The 23,734-nt window shown below is 42.6% G+C and overlaps 1 protein-coding gene across 1 annotated transcript in view; it reads left to right on the top strand.

Moving 5' to 3' along the window:
• The window catches only part of LOC123755808 (very low-density lipoprotein receptor), a 69,239-nt gene that overhangs the window by 14,082 nt on the left and 31,423 nt on the right, over positions 1-23,734 (top strand). Inside the window, 5 exon segments of the mRNA XM_069300306.1 lie at positions 1,665-1,784; positions 8,604-8,732; positions 9,050-9,694; positions 11,267-11,383; positions 19,643-19,759. Coding sequence (XP_069156407.1) covers positions 1,665-1,784; positions 8,604-8,732; positions 9,050-9,694; positions 11,267-11,383; positions 19,643-19,759 — 1,128 coding nt within the window.

Genomic DNA, 23,734 nt, shown 5'->3' with positions numbered 1-23,734 from the left:
CTGACCAGTCCAAGTGGTTGGTCCAGTGGCCGTGCTGACCAGTCCAAGTCAGTGGTCCAGTGGCTGTGCTGACCAGTCCAAGTGGTTGGTCCAGTGGCCGTGCTGACCAGTCCAAGTGGTTGGTCCAGTGGCCGTGCTGACCAGTCCAAGTGGTTGGTCCAGTGGCCGTGCTGACCAGTCCAAGTGGTTGGTCCAGTGGCCGTGCTGACCAGTCCAAGTCAGTGGTCCAGTGGCCGTGCTGACCAGTCCAAGTCAGTGGTCCAGTGGCTGTGCTGACCAGTCCAAGTGGTTGGTCCAGTGGCCGTGCTGACCAGTCCAAGTGGTTGGTCCAGTGGCCGTGCTGACCAGTCCAAGTCAGTGGTCCAGTGGCCGTGCTGACCAGTCCAAGTGGTTGGTCCAGTGGCCGTGCTGACCAGTCCAAGTCAGTGGTCCAGTGGCCGTGCTGACCAGTCCAAGTGGTTGGTCCAGTGGCCGTGCTGACCAGTCCAGGTGGTTGGTCCAGTGGCCGTGCTGACCAGTCCAAGTGGTTGGTCCAGTGGCCGTGCTGACCAGTCCAGGTGGTTGGTCCAGTGGCCGTGCTGACCAGTCCAAGTGAGTGGTCCAGTGGCCGTGCTGACCAGTCCAAGTGGTTGGTCCTGTGGCCGTGCTGACCAGTCCAAGTGGTTGGTCCAGTGGCCGTGCTGACCAGTCCAAGTGAGTGGTCCAGTGGCCGTGCTGACCAGTCCAAGTGGTTGGTCCTGTGGCCGTGCTGACCAGTCCAAGTGGTTGGTCCAGTGGCCGTGCTGACCAGTCCAAGTCAGTGGTCCAGTGGCCGTGCTGACCAGTCCAAGTGGTTGGTCCAGTGGCCGTGCTGACCAGTCCAGGTGGTTGGTCCAGTGGCCGTGCTGACCAGTCCAAGTGAGTGGTCCAGTGGCCGTGCTGACCAATCCAAGTGGTTGGTCCTGTGGCCGTGCTGACCAGTCCAAGTGGTTGGTCCAGTGGCCGTGCTGACCAGTCGAAGTGGTTGGTCCAGTGGCCGTGCTGACCAGTCCAAGTGGTTGGTCCAGTCCCTCTAGTTAGTTCTCAAATATGTCACTAAAACATTAGAAAACGGAATTTGCCCGAATTTACCTGGTGGCCATTAATACTGGTAGGTCCATGTCTTTCATGTGTTACCTTGTCATATTGTCACATATTGGATACTTCGGACTCCTGATACAATCTCAACCCACTGAAGATGAGGACCTTTACAAGGTCATCTTACCCCCCTAACTGGGCGAACAGCAGGTTAGGGATTGAGGATCTAATGACCAATGAAGTGAATTGCCCACCAATAATTTAAAAAGAAACCTCAAATCACTTAATCTCCACACAACATTGGTTATCCATTTTTTTTATTGTTTAAAACTTCATTTCTAAACAGTTTCAATGCCTAAACCAATATTCTAGGTCTATGAATAGCTTTAAAAACAGAAAATAAGCATATATTATACTTCAATGCATAACAATAATTGGGTGAAGAGTGGATCAGTTAGGTAGTGAAAATGGGACCTCTTTCCTCAGAACACGAAAGTGTTAAAGATAAATCTGTGAAAATGTTGCTAGATGTTAATAAATGCCATCATTACGTCTAATGTCTATTTACGTATAATAAACAAAATATTTACAAAATTGATTTCCCTCAGGATGATTGTGAAGCTTATCAATTCAAGTGTGCAATAAATAACAAATGTATACCTTCCACTTGGGTGTGTGATGGAGTCGCCGACTGTCAAGATTCAAGTGATGAAAAAAATTGTACCCAGGTAGGAGTTCCAATGGTAATTTCCTTTATATAAAAATACATTTGATGCATGATGCTGTGGAGTATTCACACATAAATGATATGGCTCATGATATAAAGCCACTAATATGCAGTGTTTCCTGCATAATGTAACATGATAAGCTGACTTCTAGAGGTTCCCATCTGGTAGGTTATTCTTGACTTTATAAGTTATGTTGTCATGCATTTGGGCAATGTTGACTGTTGCTGATTTAATGAAATAATGACATTCAAATTGTTACCACAATTCACTGTAGTTTGGTCTTTAATATTAATTGTCAAAGGGATCTATTATAGTGTAACATACAAGATTTTGAGAGATATTATTCAAAGAGTATGGTATTTTTTTTATTTATTTAAGAGTTCGGTTAAAGCAGCCGCATGTTAGAAATGGTATGATGTTGTTGAGATAGATAAGTTGAGACAAGGATGCTTGTTACGTGTGCTTACGGAGTCAGGTAGAATGTTGTGCTGAAGGAGGCCGGAAGCTGAGAGCCTGTGTGAGGCCTGGAGAGAGAACTAACTCGGATGAAGCCAAGAGCACAGAGCTCGAGTGCGGCTGAGAGTTGGAAGGCGAGAGAGGATGGATGAGGCTAGGAGTGACTCTCTCTTCTATAATGAGACTTCTAGTGTCTAGTGCGGGAGTTGATACTAGACTGGTGAGGCTGTGTCTACATCTGCATCCACCTGACCTTGTGATGGACCTAGGTTGCTCCTCACTTGCCAGGCTGGTCATCATTTGGGCTGATGGAAAGCTTGCCGGTTACTTTTGGCGGTCTTAAGCGCCGTGTACACGTGGGCTTGGTTCAGATAATAATAATAATAATTTATTCACAAGAAGGTACAATGGGCAAAATAGGCAGATGGATCTACAATTTCCTGACCAACAGAACCCAATGTGTAATAGTCAACAAAATAAAATCCTGCCCATCAACCGTGAAGAGCTCAGTCCCCCAGGGTACTGTGCTTGCTCCAGTACTTTTTCTCATCCTCATTTCGGACATAGACAAGAACACAACCCATAGCACTGTATCATCCTTTGCAGATGTCACTAGGATCTTCATGAGAGTTGGCAACATAGAGGACACGGCAAACCTCCAGTCAGATGTAGATCAGGTCTTTCTATGGGCTACAGAAAATAATATGGTGTTTAACGAAGATAAGTTCCAGCTCATGCGCTATGGAAAAAATGAAAATATAAAAACGGAAACCACGTACAAAACTCAGGCAAATCATAACATAGAACGAAAAGGCAATGTAAAGGATCTGGGTGTACTCATGTCGGAAGACCTTTCCTTTAAAGAACACAATAAAGTAGCCGTCACAACTGCAAGAAAAATGACAGGTTGGATAACAAGAACTTTTCACACTAGAGATGCTATACCGATGATGATACTTTTCAAAACGCTTGTGCTCTCTAGAGTGGAGTACTGCTGCACAATGACAGCCCCTTTCAAAGCTGGAGAAATTGCTGACCTGGAGAGCGTGCAGAGATCCTTTACTGCTAGAATCCACTCAGTAAAACATCTAAACTATTGGGACCGACTAAAGAGCCTAAAACTGTACTCCCTTGAGCGCAGGCGGGAGAGGTACATAATAATTTACACGTGGAAAATATTAGAGGGGCTAGTCCCAAACCTGCACACAGAAATAACATCACATGAGACCAGAAGACATGGCAGGATGTGCAGAATACCCCCGTTGAAAAGCAGAGGTGCAACAGGTACTCTGAGAGAGAACTCTATCAACATCAGAGGCCCGAGACTGTTCAACACGCTTCCTCTACACATAAGGGGCATAACTGGCCGACCCCTCACAGTGTTCAAGAGAGAACTGGATAAAACACCTCCAAAGGATACCTGATCAACCAGGCTGTGACTCATACGTCAGGCTGCGAGCAGCCGCGTCCAACAGCCTGGTTGATCAGTCCAGCAACCAGGAGGCCTGGTCGACGACCGGGCCGCGGGGACGCTAAGCCCCGGAAGCACCTCAAGGTAACCTCAAGGTAAGGTAGGAATCCGAATTCAGTAATACACAGGATATAAATTCACTAGCCAACATCTTCCTTTCCTAAACTATAAGCCTCTACAACACTCATTGTCCTCTCCCCACCAAACAAGTAACTGCCAAAAGATTAAACAGCCCCTGGCTCACTAGTGGCATACTCAAAGCAATCAACAAGAAACATGAATATGAAAAATCACTTAGGATCGGCCTAATTACAAAAGAAGTAGTTAAGAGATATTCATCAATGCATACCTGAGGGCCACTAACACTACTGGCCTCAACGAGGACAGGAAGCCGGCGGCTTGTCGAAGGTGGCCCCATTTGCCTTAATGGTCTTTTCCAGTTGGATTTTAAGATTTAACAGAGTTTTGGTATTTATGGCTTCGGCGGATAAGCGGTTCCATGGGTTTATAACCCTTTGGGTGAAAAATGCCTCTCCTGTTCTCAGTCCTATATTGTGGCTTGTTGAGCTTGAAACCGTTGCTCCTTGTTCGTGTTGCATCTGACCTTTTGAAGAAATTGTCTGGATCAACATCCCAACATCCTCCAAATTGTTCAGTATTTTAAGTTTCAATGAGATCCGCCCTGTCATGCCTGGTTCGCAGTGTTGTTAGCCCTGTGGCCCTCAACCGTTCCTGATACAAGCGTTGTCTTGGCTCTGGAATGATTTTTGTTGCACGGTGTTGCACTTTCTCCAGAACATCTTCCTTCTGAAGATAAGGTCTCCACGCTTGAATACTGATGGTGCCAGAAGTGTCTATCATTTCCCATGGTTCGAGACAAGAATAAGGCTGCCAGTTTTCCCTGACCAACGACAGATCTTACTCAAGATGCAACCCATCTCCCAAGTACCTATTTACTACTAGGTGAAGAGGGACATCGGGTGTAATTAAACCTGCCGAAATGTGCTGGAAATCGAACCCGGAACCATATAGTTGTGAGCTGACTGTACCAGTCACTGGATATGTTGTAACAGGGAGTAGGGGTGGTAGTAGAAGTAAGTAATATTTTATTATCTATAACTATAACAATGTAATAATGGGACTGAGTATATGCACTGTTTAGTTGGTGAATAATTAATAATAATAATGATGATAATAATAATATTTTATTTAGTTAAAAGTACATACAGAATGAGTTACAAGCAGAATGTTGGATTAATAGAGCTGGGATACGCCATGATATTGATATTACTGAGCCTTTTTTAATAAATTTACATGATCACTGGTATTAATCAAACAGCAAACTACACAGGGGGAAATATTATAATAGTCTAGGATTATTACAAACTGGGGGATATTATAAAACTATTAAAGAAAACTCTAATCATCACCAGAACACGAGTGATGACTCGTGTTCTGGTGATGATCACTTCTGGGAGACTGGCAGATGGGAACACCTGAGCCACTTGGCCTTTGGAACACTTTAGCACATATTCTACACTCAACTTCACCATTAAAACCCTGGGTTAATTACAGGTATTGACAAGTAACTCTTCATTTTACAAAATGGAAAGTGATTTCACTTTACATTGCTAGGCTACCTTAATTAAAAGATGGGGGGTGGGGGAAAGATGGTAGTTGTTGAACCTGTTATATAAATGATGTCAATAGGTTGCCACCACTCTATTTTTAATTGAGGTGAACAGACATCTACTGACACAGGTATTTAGAATTACCAGTAGAATACTCTGAACCAAGCAGCCACGAAAGGGGAGGAGGGGAAGGGATGAAGCGTGGTTGAGTAAGGGAGAGCAGAGTCCATCGGTGTGGGGGTGTGGTCATTCTTGCCGCACCTCTCAGTCCCTCACTCCTTTTCTCACAAGAGATTCCAGGTGGTCTTCACAAAAGAACAAGGAGAGGTCCCTGCACTAAATGAGGAGGCAAACCGAACAACCTTGGAGGAAATTTACCTCACCAGTGATGAGGTCAAAAGGAATCTGTTGGAGCTGAATGTGTCAAAGGCTGTTAGGCCTGAGAGAATCTCACCGTGGATTCTAAAAGAAGGTGCAGAAGCACTAAGTGTGCCACTCTCCATGGTGTATAACAGGTCACTGGAAACGGGAGACTTTCCGGAAAGCTGGAAGACAGCTAATGTAGTCCCAATATACAAAAAGGGTGACAGGCAAGAGGCACTGAACTACAGGCCAGTTTCCCTAACTTGTATACCAAGCAAGGTGATGGAGAAGATTGTGAGGAAAAGGCTCGTAGAGCATCTGGAGAGAAACAGCTTTGTAACACACCACCAGCATGGGTTCAGAGATGGTAAATCGTGCCTCACAGGCCTAATAGAATTCTATGACCAAGTAACACAAATTAGGCAGGAAAGAGAAGGGTGGACAGACTGCATTTTCTTGGACTGTCAGAAAGCCTTTGACACAGTACCTCACAAAAGGCTGTTACAAAAGTTGGAACAGCAGGCAGGAGTAAAAGGTAAGGTGCTCCAGTGGAGAAGGGAGTATCTAAGCAATAGGAAACAGCGAGTAATGGTGAGGGGGGAGGCATCAGAGTGGCGAGATGTCACCAGCAGGGTTTCACAGGGCTCTGTACTCGGACCCATCCTGTTTCTAGTATATGTTAACGACCTTCCAGAGGGTATAGACTCATTCCTCTCAATGTTTGCTGATGATGCAAAAATTATAAGAATCAAAACAGATGAAGATAGACAGAGACTACAGGACGACCTGGACAAACTGGAGGAATGGTCTAGAAAATGGCTGCTAAAGTTCAACTCAGGAAAGTGTAAAGTAATGAAATTAGGCGAAGGGAGCAGAAGGCTGAACACAAGGTACCATCTGGGAGGTGAAATCCTACAAGAGTCAAATAGAGAGAAAGATCTGGGGGTCGATATCACACCGAACCTGTCCCAAGAGGCCCACAACAAATGGATATCATCAGCGGCATATGCTAGACTGGCCAATATAAGAACTCCCTTTAGAAACTTGTGTAAGGAATCGATCAGGACCCTGTATACCACTTATGTAAGACCAATCCTGGAGTATGCAGCTCCAGCCTGGAATCCATATCTAGTTAAACACAAGACAAAGTTAGAGAAGATTCAGAGGTATGCCACCAGACTGGTCCCGGAACTGAGAGGAATGAGTTACGAGGAAAGGCTAAAGGAGCTGAACCTCACAACCCTGGAAAACAGAAGAGTAAGGGGAGACATGATAACCACCTACAAAATTCTCAAGGGAATTGACAGAGTGGACAAAGCCAAACTCTTTAGCGCGGGTGGAGCACGAACAAGGGGACACAGGTGGAAACTTAGTACCCAGATGAGCCACAGAGACATTAGAAAGAATTTTTTCAGTGTCAGGGTAGTAAACAAATAGAATGCATTAAGTAGTGTTGTGGTGGAGGCTGACTCCATACACAGTTTCAAATGTAAATATGATAGAGCCCAATATGCTCAAGAATCTGTACATCAGATTGACAGTTGAGAGGCGGGATCAAAGAGCCGAAGCTCAACCCCCGCAAGCACAACTAGGCGAGTACTTAAACTGCTTAAATTGCTGCCATATTCGTTTGTTAATAATAATAATAATAATAATAATAATAATAATAATAATAATAATAATAATAATAATAAGTATTAATAATAATAATAATAAGTAAGTAATAATAATAATAAGTATTATAATAATAATAAGTATTATTATATATAATAATATTAATAAGTAATAATATATAATAATAATAATAAGTATTATTATATCTCAGCTCAGCTTATTATAAGCTCTCAACTCTTCAAGACATAACTGTAACATGCTCGTGTCCGAAGCTAGACACAAATACAACAAAATTATTAAGGATGGTAACAGAGTCCATTTCATGTGGTCTCCATCTCATGTTGGCCTCCGAATGCATGATAGAGCTGATAAGTTAGCCAAAGAATCTGCCTTTAAAGGAGCCGTTGAGTGTAACCTTGGATTGTCAATGAGCAATCTGAGAGCAGCAGTACACCGAGAACTTCAACAAGATCTTGTAGATCTGAGGCAAAGTGAAATTGACACCAGTAATTCCATCTATCATCATACTATAATGCAAGAGGAGCCACACATCTATGGTTCATCCAATAAAATCAGCAGACTTCTAGATGTTACTACTGCTCGGCTTAGACTCGGTTACAAGTATCTCTGGGAATTCTCATTATCTGCTGATGTAGACCTGACCAAATGTAAACTGTGTCAACAAAATTATTCGCACACCCTCCGTCACTATGTGATGGAGTGCGAAAAGATACGTGAATTTAGAGACAATTCTATAACCAATGTTCCAGCGATGTGTCAATATTTCATTCAAAATGATCTGCTACCAGAAATTTTAGCCAAATATCCCCAGTTTGCTAACTGTAGGTAGTAACTAAGTGATTGTAACCTATCCACCGCTGCCCACTGGATGGGGGGCGGTGTGCAGGACAAACATATAAATGTTGACACTAGCTCTCCACATGTCAGTTGCTTAATTTAGAACCTGTACTTGAGGTCGATCTCGAACCCATTGTTGATGTGATGACTTATATTGAATTTTGTAACTAGCTCATCAAGATTGTAACTTGCTTAGCTAAATGAATTGTGGGGTTCAGTCCCTGAGCCCATTATGTGCCTCTGTAACCCTTTCCACTACCCCCCACAAGATGGGTATGGGGTGCATAATAAATGAACTAAACTAACTATTATTATATTGCAAAGAAGGGTTATAAAAAAATAGGAAACTGTTGACATGTCTTATTCATAAAAGAAATCTACTTCAGAAGTAAAATTAAAAAACAATAATTAAAATGTATTGTCCAGCAGGTCATTTGTAGTGACAATTACTTCAAGTGTGAATCTAGCGAGAGGTGTATACACTCTCGCTGGCAGTGTAATGGTGAAGATGATTGTGGCGATGGTAGTGATGAGTTGGGCTGCAACAGCACAAAGGTACGTCCCCAGCAGGAAGGTGTTGGGCTGCTGCTCCCGGGCCAGGCTCCCTCAGCCCTCCCCCCAACCCCCCCTCCTGTCCTTCTTGTCTGGTTTGAGAATATCATGTAATGTTCGCAAGACTTTGCTACTCGTAGATATAAATAAATAAATAAATAAATGTTTATTTAGGTAAGGTACATACATACAAGAGATTTTTACAAAGATTGGTGGACTTATAGATAGAGCTAGTACATACAATGCCTAAAGCCACATCTTCTATATCTTAAGCCATATCTTCTGATAAACTGTGTTTCTCTGTCTTTCTATATCTACAGGTAGTGTGTGGTGAAACGGAATACCATTGCTGGTTTATCTTCCAGTGTATCCCCCAGGCTAAACTCTGCGACGGCGTCAATGATTGCAAGGACACTACTGATGAAGTATTGTGTTCCTACCAATTAGATAAAGAATCTTCGACTGCTGTACCAACAGAATTTGTACCTGATCTTTCTGAATTGGGGACTGATTTGCCCACAGAATCTGCGACTGATTTGCCTACGGAATCTGCGACTGATTTGCCTGCAGAATCTGGGACTGATTTGCCTGCAGAATCTGAGACTGATTTGCCTGCAGAATCTGGGACTGATTTGCCTGCAGAATCTGAGACTGATTTGCCTGTAGAATCTGGGACTGATTTGCCTGTAGAATCTGGGACAGATTTGCCTGCAGAATCTGGGACTGATTTGCCTGCAGAATCTGGGACTGATTTGCCTGCAGAATCTGGGACTGATTTGCCTGCCTACGACTCTGGGACCGACTTGCCTACGAAATCTGTGACTCATTCCCCTACTGTATCTGGCACAGAATTTTTTTTCAGTGAGTCACTCGAGAAATCTTCCACCGATCTCCCAACCGATATTCCTATATGGAATACACCAGAGCAACCTTCAGTTTTGTTAGTAGCCGAAGCCTATCCTAATGTAAGTTTTGGTGTTCCTCTATACTGTACATGGTTTACACAAAACATCTTTTGAAAGTTATTGATGATTAATTAAATTTTGTATGATATACTGTAGTGTCATAATGTTTTATTACTTATTCTACAGAATTTTCTGGGATTGCCCCTTTCACTGGCTTAGGAGGGCTTATAAATTGGTGCCCTGAGACCAATACTATATCACTAGGTGTTTCAGACTAATATCATGGTTCACGGGGATCTGGGGCCGATTGATAAAGATCAAGAGGTGGCATGGGCAAATTTGGGACAAAAATTCAGCCCTCCCCCCCATTCACAAAGGATGCATGCCTTCCCGTTTCCCTAAGTTCTCAGAGCTGTAAATCCTGGGTTTGAGGTTCCCACCTGAGGTTTTCCCTGCCTGTTGGTTCCTGTGGTTATGGTCTGCCTTTAGGCTGTCCTCAGCCTCTTGCTCTGTGATTCTGGTGGTGGGTTGGTTGGTTTTCAGACTCGGTGCTTGTTGTGGGTGGTTCACTGGGTGTTGATATTTGAGTGACTTGCTTGTTCCTTGGCCCCACCTCCACTAAGTTGCATATTTGATGGGGGGGGGTATTGCTCTGCCCTAGGTGCTCTTCTGCCACCTTGTACGAGTCGGTTGTGGCTGCTTTTAAGCTATAAGTTTTTTTATTATTGAAACATCATTGTGAATTCGTATCTGGAAGCTTCTTAGGGAGCCCTCCCAGGAATAAAATGTTGACTAATGACAACACTTTTGCCAGTAGTGCCAGCATTAGTTAATCGTCCCAGCCTTGCTTGCTTTCTTTCTGTGGATTTTTGGCATTCATTTTGGCCAATTCACGAGTGAGTGGACCAATAGGAGCTGCCTGGTCTGGGTCAATAGGAGCTGCATTCTCTGGGCCAATAGGGAACTGCCTTATCTGAGCCAACAGGACCTCTACACCTTTTTTTTCTTTTTTTTTTTATATAAAGAGTTCTTACATTTTGTATAGCCACTAGCATGTGTAGTGTTTCGTAGTGTTTCTTAATCCTATGTTCCCCGGAATATGACCCCGCCAAATCGTTTAACAACCAGGTACCCATTTTACTGTTGGGTAAACAGAGGCTATAGTTAAGGATTGGCACCCAATAAATCCTCCCTGCCAGGATATGAACCCAGGCCAAAGTGCACACGAAATGACAGGCAAGTGTCTTAACCACAGCACCACGGGGACTGTCCTTTTATTCTTATGTTCTTATTATGTGACAATACACTTATTTAAAAGTTTATTTTCAGTTAAGAACAAATTGTAACCCAGGAACCTGGTGTGTGATGAGAGTCAAGTGGCAGACCCCATGACTCCTTGAGACTCTGGTCCAAGGAGCATGTGGGGACTCTTGGCTCAAAAAAAAAAAATATATAAAATAAAATAAAATAAAAATATATATATATTATCAAGAAAATATATAATATATAATATAATATATATATATATATATATATATATATATATATATATATATATATATATATATATATATATATATATATATTATCAAGCGCATTTCATATTTTTGTTAATTGCTCTCTCTCTTGTAGGTCACATGTGAGCAAGACCAGTTTAAATGTTTGTCACACAACAGATGTATAAGATCCAGGTGGCGGTGTGATGGAGAATGGGATTGCCGCGATGGTAGTGATGAGGATGGCTGTGAGGTTAGTACAGTATGTACTCCTGGTATAGTATCTACTCCTTCAGTACATCAGTACTGTAAATCCATATTTATCCATATCAGTAACTCTTTTATATAATAGGAGTTACTGAAGCCTTGTATTTGTCCCTTATTGCTAGCAGTCTCTTTAGTAATTGAAAAATGTGTAAAATAATAATTGGGAGGATTATTTGCATTACTTTTATTATAATTAATTTAAGTATAAATTAATACCAAGAAAATCATGTAATGTAGGTCCTTTTTTTTAATAATTTTTAAATACATTTTTAAGATGTTTTAGACATGTTTATATTGAAAGTTTTGCAAAAGATAGAATGTTTTCTCATTACAACTTATGTATGTCCTATGAATAAAACAAATTAGGATCATAGCTATTCAGAATTCTTTCATAACTCCTATACTTGGAGATTTTGTTCAGTTATTTCACTGGTGGTCACGAAGTGGCTCCTGCATTGCTGTTCATTTTCAAGCAAATTTCTGGCATATCTTCATTGTAGATTTCAGTAACTTTATCTGTAACTTAAGGATTCATAATCATGTATGAAAACCATGAAGGCTTATATCTCACATTTGAGGTTGTGATGGTAAGTAAAATTACGTATAAACATGAGGGGTTTGTTTGCTCCTGAAGGTAAGGGGTCTTTGTGTCATGTGGTCAGGATCATGCATGGTTAATTAAGCAGGACAACATATTGAAATGACTGATAGCTGTATGTTCATAACAATTGGAAGCCCTCCCTTTGTATCAGAGACAGAAAGAATGTAATTACCTAAGTGTAGTTACAAGATGAGAGCTACACTTGCTGTGTTCCATCTTCCCAGAACTCTGCCAAATGATACAGTACTTTGAAACTACTAATGGTTTTGGCCTCTACCACTTTCTCACTGCGTCCATCAACCATCTACCACTCTGTTTGTAAAAGATAATTTTCTAAGATTTTTTGCCATCCTTGTTTCCTTAGCTTGAATTGTTGACCTCTTGTTCTTGAAATTGCAGGTTTCAAGAATTCCTCTGTCAGTTTTGTCAATTTCTGTTACTATTTTGTACGTAATGATCATATTGCCCCTTTTTCCTCTTATCTTCCAGCATTGGAAAATGTAACACTGCGTTTCTCCTCGTAGCTTTTATTTTTCAGTTTTGGAAACCATTTATTAATACTGAACAGTATATCTTTTCAACTTTCCAGTTTGCTGATGTGCTTTTTGAGATATGGGCCCCCATACAACCACTGTATATTCCAATTTTGGTCTCACAAAAGTCATGAACAGTTCCTTTAATATTTCACTGTCCTTGTATTTAAGTGATTCTGAAGTTGGAAAGCACTACACAGGCTCCTCACACAATGACCTTTATGTAGTCCTCGGGTGACGGTTTACTATCCAGAACCACCACTAGATCTCTTTTTTTTTTTTTAATCAGAGTTCTTTAAAGCCTTTTCACATAATTTGTAGTTTGTGTGTGGCCTATTTTCTTCTATTCCACATTCCATAATGTGGCACTTATTCATATTGCATTCCATCTGTCAAATGTTGCTCCGTACACTAATTTTTCTAGGTCATCTTGAAGAACATGACAATCTTCTAAGTTTTATTTTTCCTAGTAGCTTAGCATCATCAGCAATTATATTCATATAAATATGTATTCCATCCGGTAGATAATTTATGTAGACAATGAACATACTGGTACACACAAAAAAAAATTCTCAACACTACTGGTGCTAGTAGAACCCTGTAGTAATCCACTAGTAACATTTCTCCAGTTACTAGTTCTCTGATACATTGTCTCTGATTACCACCCTCATTTTTCTATCATAAAATTGTTCATCCATATCAGAAGTCTTCCTGTCATTTCTCCGGAATGTTTCAGCTTCCAGAAGAACCTCTTATGTGGAACTCTGCCAAAAGTCTTTTTCTTTAGTTCCCAGATATATGCATTCAACTCAACCATCACTTTCTTGTAAGATCTGTCTCTCTATCATAAAAACTAAATGGGGTTGTTACACAGGATCTTCCTATTCGAAAGCCAATCTATCTGTTATTGTGATTTCTTTCCAGGTACACTATTCTACCTATTTTGTTTTAATTATTTTGTCTAATATTTATACTACTACACTTGTCAATGATACAGATCTATAATTTAGAGGGGTCTCTGCAACTATTCTTGTACATTGGAACTATATATGCCTTTTTCTATATATATATATATATATAATATATATATATATATATATATATATATATATATATATATATATATATATATATATATATATATAATATATATATATATATATATATATATATATATATATATATATATATATATATATATATATATATATATATATATTTATATATTTATATATATTTATATATATTTGCTAGGATTCATGTACATAACGATCCCTGAAAAATCAGTTGAAGTGAAATTGGAATGCTCAACTCGGGTGCACATTCTCTTATGACCCAAGTTGAGACTCCATCTGGGTCAACTGCTTTATTTCTACCTAGCTCCATGAACATTTTATTTCTACTCCATCTCTAGACACTTCTATGTACTCTGTTGTACTCTGAAATCTGTATTGTTTGGTTCTCTGAAAACCTTCATTTTGCACACATACTCACTTTGAAACTGTTCATTTAGAGTTTCACATTTTCTTTTCACATTGTGAATCTGTTTCCCATTTTCAACCTCTAGATTTTATCCTTTACATGCAATTTGCTTTTAATAAGTTTATAGAATGTCTGGTTCTATTTTGCATTTTGTCTATTTCTTTCTCAATGTTTCTTTTTGCCTGTTTCCTCACTTCCGTATACTGCAGTTATTTCTTGCTCGTTTGTATTGCTGGTATGAATGAAAGTTAAGCTTCTTTCTATATTGATTCCATTTTTTTGTTTTTTGATCTCTAACCCTCTCACAGTTTCCTTTAAATCAGTCCTGTTTTCTGGGGGGAGCCCCGTCGGCTCCCCGGAGCTTTACCGGCTGATATGCTAATGTCAGACTTTGGCATCAGTCATGTGTATGGAGTTCTAGGGCCTACCGGGGACCACGAGCCAGAACCTGGCCCCCTCAGAGAGGCAAGGGGAGCAATGGCCTATAGAAACCCCCGTGTGGTTGGAGGCATTCTATGTCTGCCATCGACCGGGTCAAGCATCCAGAAAGGTAAGCATTCCAAAACAAACCCCTATTCTGGTGAAAATTGCTACCTAAGCCGAACTAGTGAATAGAACTCTTCAACAGAAAACACGGAAACTAGTATCACGTCATACGTCACCGCGCCGCTGTCTGCGCAGCTCCCCCCTCCCCGGGAGGGGGAAGGGGGAGCCCCAGACCTCCCACGCCGGCTATCCACCCATCAGTTCTTCGGCTGATGCTATAGGCAATGGTTGTTCTCCTGGTTTTTTTTTTTTTTGTGCTTCTGCTCTTTCTTCCTGCCTCTTCTGCAGCAGGAATGTTCTGCGTGTGTTCTTAGGCGTTGGTCAGCCTGTGTCCTGTGATGTGCTTCTTTGTTTCGGTCTGTTGCAGTTGTTCGGGCCCCTTGGTTCGGGTCCTGTTCTGGCGGCGACCCTTCCGCCTTCTTTGGTTTTCCTAGCTTGCCCTGCCGGTTGTTGTTGTTGTTTTATTTTTTTTGGGGGGGTTCTTGCGATGTCTCGCGTCGGACCCGTCGTTTCTGAACTCCTGGCGGGCTTGCATGCTTCGGAGTTTTTCTGTTCGGCAGACGTTCCATCTCCTTGTGCCGCCTGGGTTTCGGTGGTCGCGCCCGAGATCTTCTCGCGGCTCCGCCTTTTTCCTGGGCTCGGGGGGGCCTTGTCGGGGCTGCTTATGTTCTGCCTCGTGGTCTCGCCTCCGGTTGGTGGTCGGGTGGCTTCGTGGTAGGTGTCCCACCTGCGTGCTTCTTGGCGGCAGTATGGGGTATTTTGGCGGTCCTTCCTTTTCCTGTCCCTTCTTCGGTGGGTCCTTCTTGTTGGCTTGGTTTACTCTCGGCTTGGTTTTCTAGTGGGGGTTGGGGGCCGTCGTCTTGCCACATACTGTCGCCTCTTTTCGTGCGGCGCAGGCGGAGCCGCTTCAGCTTGCTTTCGGTCTTGGTGTTGCTTCTGCACCGTTAGTCAGCTGTCTTGTGCGTCATTTCACCTCCGGCCTGTTCGTGCGCCGCTTGCACCATCCTGGTCTCTGGTCAGCGTGCTCTGTCTTCTCCTCGGTTGGTAGTGCCCCTTCGGTTCCGGTGTGTTTTTTCGTCGGCTCTTTCCTTTGGGCCTTTGCCTCTGGGGGTCGGTTCGCTGTGTTTTCTTGCTCCTTCGGTTTTAGCGTTTTGGTTGTTTGATGGCAGCAGTCTCCATCTTTTCTGGCGCGGGGTGGGGCTGCTGCATTCTGGAGGGGTCCAGGGTTTGTTGGTGCTTTGTTGGTCGGGCCGGGGGTGTGTCGTTTTTGTGTTCAGTGGCGGCCCTCTGCTGTTGTTTGCGTGCCACGGCGTTTGGGTCCGGAGCGCGTTTTGCGTTGATCCGGTTCTGTTCTTCCCGGTTCGCGGGTGATGGTGTCCCGGGTGGTCAGCCGTGTTCTTGTGGCTAAGCTGCCTGTGTTCTTCCCTTATGCCTGTGGCGTTCGTGGCTTCGCTGCTCTCGCTGCCGTCTGGGCGACGTGGCCTTGCAGTCTTTCGGGCATGGATTTTTGGTGTTCGTGCAGGGGCCTTGCTGCTCGTGGTTCTCGTGTTGTTCCCGGGATTTTCGGGGCTGTGGCGCCTTGGGTTGGCGTTTGCTGCCGGTTGTCTCGCCTCCTTGGGGGGTGCGTGGTGTCCGCCTCCCGGTTTTGTCCCTTTGACCTTCCTCTGTGGGTAGTTAGCTCCGGGGAGCCGACGGGGCTCCCCCCAGAAAACCAGCGTTGAATGTAATGAAACGCCATTTTCTGGGTGAGACCCGGAGGCTCCCCGGCAACCCTCCCTCCCTCCGGTCGGCGTTTTTCGCGTGTTTTGACATCCAGCCTCAGAACTGATGGGTGGATAGCCGGCGTGGGAGGTCTGGGGCTCCCCCTTCCCCCTCCCGGGGAGGGGGGAGCTGCGCAGACAGCGGCGCGGTGACGTATGACGTCATACTAGTTTCCGTGTTTTCTGTTGAAGAGTTCTATTCACTAGTTCGGCTTAGGTAGCAATTTTCACCAGAATAGGGGTTTGTTTTGGAATGCTTACCTTTCTGGATGCTTGACCCGGTCGATGGCAGACATAGAATGCCTCCAACCACACGGGGGTTTCTATAGGCCATTGCTCCCCTTGCCTCTCTGAGGGGGCCAGGTTCTGGCTCGTGGTCCCCGGTAGGCCCTAGAACTCCATACACATGACTGATGCCAAAGTCTGACATTAGCATATCAGCCGGTAAAGCTCCGGGGAGCCTCCGGGTCTCACCCAGAAAATGGCGTTTCATTACATTCAACGCTGGTTTTTTAGTTCTGCATCTCTGCTGTGATATAATGTTTGTTTGTTCCTTCATCATATTTCTCACAAAACTTTGCATACATCTCATTTACTTCCTTGCTAACAACAAGTCTTTCTAGTCAAATTCATTAAAGAACTTGCTAAGTGTCCCATAGTGTCCTCTCCTGAAATCAAGTTTTTCAGTTGTTTCATATTCCCCCGTTCTCTGCTAGATTATAATGCATTGTATATATAATTTCCAAAAGAACATGGTCACCCAAGGGTGGAAGGTACTGAATATCAAATATTCCTTTTTTCCTGGTGAGTATCAAATCTAGCATTGATGGGACACCCCCCACTCCCTTACCTCATTCTCGTGGTCTACTTAATGGGTTGATCCATGAATGTCTCCAGGATGAGATTTACAAAGCGGCCATTCCAGATGTCCTGCATTCTTGCTTTGTAGGCCTCCTAATCTATTAATGTCAAGTTGAAGCCACTGAATACCAATAATTATGAATTATCTTTATTTGCTCTTACTATAATCTCTCTAATGATCATTATAGGTCCTCTCATTTGTTGTCCAACTCCTCTTTTGTCTGTGTTGCTTACTGGTGGACTATAAGCATTGATGATTATCAGTTTTTCATCCCAATTACAAATCTCTGCTGCACTATGTCAACTTCTCGTGGGTTGTTGATTCTTAATTCTCTTATCTTTAGGTGTTCTTTCACCAACACAGCAAGGCCTCCACCCCCACCTTTTCTATTTTTTTCTGTCACGTTTCCAAATTGAGTAGCCCCCTCGGGAATACTTCCTCGTTTAAAATATTGTCTATGTGTTTTGTCTCTGGTAGTGCGATAATACCTGGCATCTTAAGCTGTATTTTATCATTTAGCTTCAATATTTATCTCTTTCTATCTCTTTGAGCTGTGTATTGCACTGATGACAGCTACCACAAGTGACATGATTGTGGGGGAAAACTGACTCGTGGGAATTGTTTATTTATTTTAATTTAAATTATTAATTAATTCATTTAATGATTTATAATTTATTTTTATATTTATTTCTCATGTTAATTTCTTTCTTTCAATAGCTAACTGTAGGATTCTAAAGTGGACAGTATGGTTTAATTTTGCCCACAAGTACAGTACTGTAGTTCCCTACACAAGTTGAGGGGTTTATTAATAATGTAGCCTACCAAATCAAAATTAATCGATTATAGAAATTTGTAACTAAGTGTTAGACTACAATGGTTAGTATTAATGAACTAAAGAACAGCTTAGGTGTTATGTAGAATGTTGTCTGCTTAAAGAACAATAGGCACGTCCACGTCACATGAGCTGAATCTCTGGCGGATCAGTCTATGGCGTCTGCAGAGTGCCTCGTGGAACCAGGTAATTTGTTTATATTGTTTCAGATTGTCAGACATTACCGGCTGGATTAATACACCGTAAAAAAAATGCAAAAGCATTTTGCATTTATACCAGATACATTTGGTCATCCTTATACCAGATACGACATGACACTGATTATGGTTAAATTAGTATTAGATGCTTACTCATTATTTGGGTGTAGTCCTACCTCATAACCGGGTTGAAATTAACTTAATACGAACAGGCCTGATAATACAGAGAATTAGTTCAAACCAGAAATAAGGTACGCCCTGTAATTGGTGAGGTCGCTGAGGGAGATTGACTTCAAATAACTCGTGTGGTTTTGAGTATTGACTGTACTGTGTATCGTATCGCGTGTCCTCACGGGAAGTCTACTCAATCACAATGGTGTTCCTCCTCCGTCCCTGATCAAGTGATACCTTGAGGAAATTGGTTCAATTTTCTGCCTTATTGACAATGGGAGGGAGACCTTAGTTTTATTGGTAATTTAATTATATCCAGTCATAGAGAATACTTTTTATCAATTTTAACCCCCAGATTGGTGTTTTAAATTACTGACTAATATTTAATTGTGTATATTCTGGTGACGTGACAATTATATCCTCATTTTCTCGGGGAAAATTCCACAATTCTAATTTTCTTTGAATGATTAAATAAAATACTTTTGTGTTAATTTGTTAATACAAAGTCAGCAGCAATATTATCTGCATATTGTATTGAAAGTTAGTAAGTGGTGTCGGTATTTCCGACAATGATGACCAAACCACACATCAGAAGATGGAGAAACGAGAGCTCTAGTTAGAGCCCTCTCTTAGCTGTCACTTGTGATGTTGTCATGCCAAGGAAAAGGTTTGGAAGAGACATTTAGTGTTAACAAATGTATTTTGACATAATGATAATAGTCCAGGGTAGCCTGAAAGGTCGTCATTTTATATTTTCTGATGTGTGGGTTGGGTGTGTACTTCCAATGTGTGGGTGTGAATGAAATGCATTTCTATTCCTTCATTCTGGGCTTGATTGAGAATTGTTACCAATGACTTCCTGGCCACTTTCATGACCCCTGCAAGGATGCTTTGAAAGGATCCTTATGATGCCAGTGCAAAAATGTCATTGTGCGTATTTGAGTGATCTTGTGTTATGTGACACAGCGCATACGTGTCATGCTTTGAGAAGCATACTTTGTGATATATTTCTCAGAAAGGCCTTTGTATTTGTTATGAAAATACAGCATTGTCTTATATCTTGAACTTTGAATGTACAGAACTTTAAAATGGTGGCATTAATAAACTGAAAATATTGAATGTGTCTAGAAAGGTTTTAAAGTTTATATGTATGTGGCCCCATTCTTGGGGCTAAGCATTACTAGATGGTAGCTAGCTAAATAAAATGGAAAGTAACAGATGTCTGAGAGACTCATAATAATAGTGTTCCTTATTCTTACAGAACTTGTGTCTGAGTGGCAAATTCCGCTGCGACAATGAGCAGTGTATCTTGGCCAGTTGGCGGTGTGATGGGGACAAGGACTGTGGTGATGGAAGTGATGAAAGGAACTGCAAAAAGGTTATAACTTTACTACACATTCAAATATAGTGTAAATAATACAATAGATAAATTCAGTGTTTTCTGCTTATAGCCCAGTTAATTAATTGTGATTACTTGTTGTTGTTCTACTGTTATAGATGTACAGGACAAAGATTTATGCTCATACTTTCAATACTCAGTTGTACGTAGTCATGGGGCAAGTGAATTATTTCTGGGGGAGCTCTTTGTGGCTTCCTGAAGCTATCTCGCTGAGATAGCTCCCAACTACTAGAGCGCATCAGCTGTGGAGTTCAGTTCGGTCTACCGGGGACCAGAGCTAGAGCCTGGCCCTCCTCACAAGAAACAAAGGAAACAGGTGACACTCTGCCACCATGCCATGAAAGGCACCCAGAAAGTCTGCAAACTCATGCAAACTACTATTGGGCTCAAGAGAGACCAAAGCTTCACAACCTGCCGAAGGAACTCTTCCCCAACATTGTAAATAAATGATCAAATATCTCGAAACAAGCTTGCACTTATTCAGCCCACCCCTCCTACTTGTTTGGGGAGAGAGGGGGCCAGGGTTGAAGCTGTCTGCTGGCTCCAGCAGTCAGTTCTTTTGCTGATGGAGCACTTGGCCCATGTCTGCAGTTGGGCTCCTGGATCATCAATAAGCTGTGGCTGGCCAGAGTACTTTTCATTTAAGTGCCTCTTTTGACTTCGTCCTGTATGGCTTAAGGTCGTACATTGTTCGTGTAGCATAAGTTTGGCCTTCTAGAGTGCTTAGAGCTGCATGTGCTCAGGGGTACGTTCCCTGAGTGCTCTCTTGCACTTTCCCTACACTGAGAGAGTTCTCTTCTCTGGTGTGTTCAGGAATTCGCTGTCTTTGAGGAGTGGGCTTTGAGGGCCACTCCTACTTGGAGTGGCCATCACCTAGTGTAAGTCAAGGGTCTCATTGCCTCTCTGTCTTGACCTGGGTCGGAAGCAGGTGTTGGCTGGTGAGGGCATACTGGTGGGGTCACGTACTTGTACATAGGGTGCACCGAGGTTGGTTTTCACAGACATGTAGCCTAGGTTATGTTGGCTTTCTTTTATGTCCGGCATAGCATCTTCGGCCTTGAATATCCTACTTAGTTTACTCTTCAGGTCTGGAAATCCCCTAAGGGTTTTGTGTGGTGAATGGATATTCTCTCTCCGAACCTGTTTTCACCTTATTAGAAATTGAGGGATGTTGTCGTCCATGCCCTGCAGCAATGATCATTACTTCAGGCTCTTCCATGAGGACATTGAGACTCTCAGCTCTGGGCCTGATGAGGGTGCTTTAATGTTCGCTGTGGCATCGTTGGCAGTTTTACCCAAGCTGTATGTGCATGTGCTTTGGGATGCGGCGGCTGCATACAGTATTATGCTATTATGCTGCCCACCTTGTGTGTCGACAGGCTGTCTTAGCCCAGTCTTTAGAATTGCCTTGGGACCTAACCCTCTTGTCTGTCTCCTGGTTTGTCAAGCCCTGGTCCCACGATTTGTGGGATTTTCAGGTCACTTCGAGCAGCCTGTGGTGGAGTTGGTCAGTCCCTCCCTTTTTCTGTGGGCTGGGGTTTTTGGGGCAGGCCTCTTTTTTTTTTTCCTCACCTGCATTGGGTCATTTCAGTGAGTTGCTTTTGGGGAAGGACGAATTGATCACATCTCTTCTGTGGTCATTCAGTCTTTTCTCAGTTCTGAAACGGGAATCGGCAGAGCTCGGGTTTATCCTTGATCTGTTGAACTTGAACCTCTTTGTTCCTTGTTCTACATTCCAGATGACCACTTTGGCCCAGGTTCATCTTGTATTAGAGGCAGCTTCCTGGATAATATCCCTGGATGTCTGGGATGCATATTGGCATTTCATAAGTCCAGGGATATGCACTGCATATGCACCACTTGAGATCGCTTGGTGTTTGGACAGTGTTCTCGCTCCTCTTCTTCTAGGTTTATGGTGTTCCCTTCAGTTCGGTATTCTTATTCAATAGCTGTTGGCCCTGGCTTCTGGTTGTTAGTTATTAAGCTTCATGCTCTCCTCTGGAGGTGAGTTTTTGATTCTTTTGGCCTAGGTGGGAGATTCGTTCATCTGCAGATGGCTCATTTCTGGTGGAGAGGAGAATGAATCAGCCAGCTCCCGGAGAGGTCTTTTGGTTATCGATGCTTGGTTGGTTAGGCCCGGTAGGGGGGGTTGGGTATATGCATTGTATGCTATTCCCTGTGGCGACTCTTGGCCGCTACCTTCATGTCTCGTTGGATGCTTTGCAGGTTGATCCTGTTTCATTAGGTCTTTCCTCCCTGGTGTGCCCCAGTTTTTCTTCTGAGTGAAAAGTTAGCTTCAGGGAGCCACAAGGAGCTCCCCCTCCCCTCCTAAAAAAACAGCATTGAATGTAATGAGATGCCAGTTTCTTGGTGAGCCCTGGTGGCTCTGATTTACCCCTTCCCTTCCAGGTTATCAATTGGGGGTATTTTGTGAGTACATCTGCTCCAGAACTGACTGCTCAAGCCAGTATGATGGGTGAAATAAATGAGCGCCAGCCTGTCCTCCAAACAAAGACCCAAAAGTGATTCCATGCACCCGCCAAACTTCCTGTTTATGAATGAAAAATGGTTTACACATGATTCACAACTGATTTCGTTCGTACACTTCCAGAACAAGTGCTTCACCGACGAATTTTGTTCGAACCACAACGCTGTAAATGCTTCACCCACGTACTGTACTACAAATACAAATAATCGCCAACAAAACCTAAACACCTAACCTATGCATATATATACAGAATATGGTAATGTATCATAATATCAATTTATATTTGAGAAAATTTCCATTTTGAATGAACAGCATGTTAAAATTTATGATTGCGTCTGTGGGGGTCGACCGCTGGATGTAATGGACTTCAGTCGAGGACGGGTTGATGAGCGCAAGTTTGTTCCGAGACGTTTGAGCTTTTGTTTACATTGTTGGGAGTTCGTTCGGTGGGTTGTGAGGTTTGTCTCTTTTTCAACCAAGCAGTGGTTTGTATTGGTTCGCTGACTCTTTGGGTACCTTTCCTAGCGAGGTGGTGGAGTGTTCCCCGTGCCTCATGTGAGGAGGCCAGGTTCTGGCTCTGGTCCGTGATAAGCCAAACTGAACTCCACAGCTGATGCGATTTAGTAGATTGGAGCGGTCCGTCTAATTACCCAAATCTACTCCAAGCTGCCCAAAGCTTCCTAGTATTACGTAAGTAATGAAGAAATATGATATATTTCCTCACTATAATGTTGGTGCTGAATGTAGAACATGGAAAAACTTATTTTTACTCTGAAATAATATAAGTTTATAACAAAATTAACGAAACTAAGTGGCATGAGAGGCCATAGGAAGTTGACAATCCAAGCGACAATGTTGTGGAGCGACTTATCCAAGATATATTGTTACCTAGAGGTTATATTAAGTTAGGCTTGGATAGGTTAGGTTTAGTTAGGTTAGATTTAGTTAGATTAGGTTTTGTTAGGTTAGGTTTGGGTAGGTTTGTTAGGTTAGGTTTGGGTAGATTTGTTAGGTTAGGTTTGGGTAGGTTTGTTAGGTTAGGTTTGGGTAGGTTTGTTAGGTTAGGTTTGGGTAGGTTTGTTAGACTAGGTTTGGGTAAGTTTGTTAGGTTAGGTAGGTACAGGAGGCTGATATGCCAGCAAACACTCTCCAGGCAGCAATGTGTCTTGGATAAGTCGCTGCACAACATTGTCGTTTGGACCATCGACTTGCTTTGGCGTCACCAGCAGCTTATCTTCAACTAATTTCGTTATGAAATGATACTTTTTCAGAGTAAAAATATGTTTTTCATGTTCTACATTCAGCACCAACATTATAATGAATAAATATATCATATTTATTCATTACCAATGTAATGTTAGGAAGCTTTGGGTAGCTTGTTAGGAAGCTTTGAGTAGCTTTGGGTAATTAGACAGACCCGATGGGAGCCATCCTAGCGAGATAGCTTTAGGGAACCACCAGAGATT

Source organism: Procambarus clarkii, chromosome 43, assembly GCF_040958095.1.
Source record: "Procambarus clarkii isolate CNS0578487 chromosome 43, FALCON_Pclarkii_2.0, whole genome shotgun sequence".
Classification (NCBI taxonomy): Eukaryota; Metazoa; Arthropoda; class Malacostraca; order Decapoda; family Cambaridae; genus Procambarus; species Procambarus clarkii.
The sequence above is the reverse complement of the archived record's forward strand: the minus strand, read 5'-3'. Positions and strand labels throughout refer to the sequence as shown.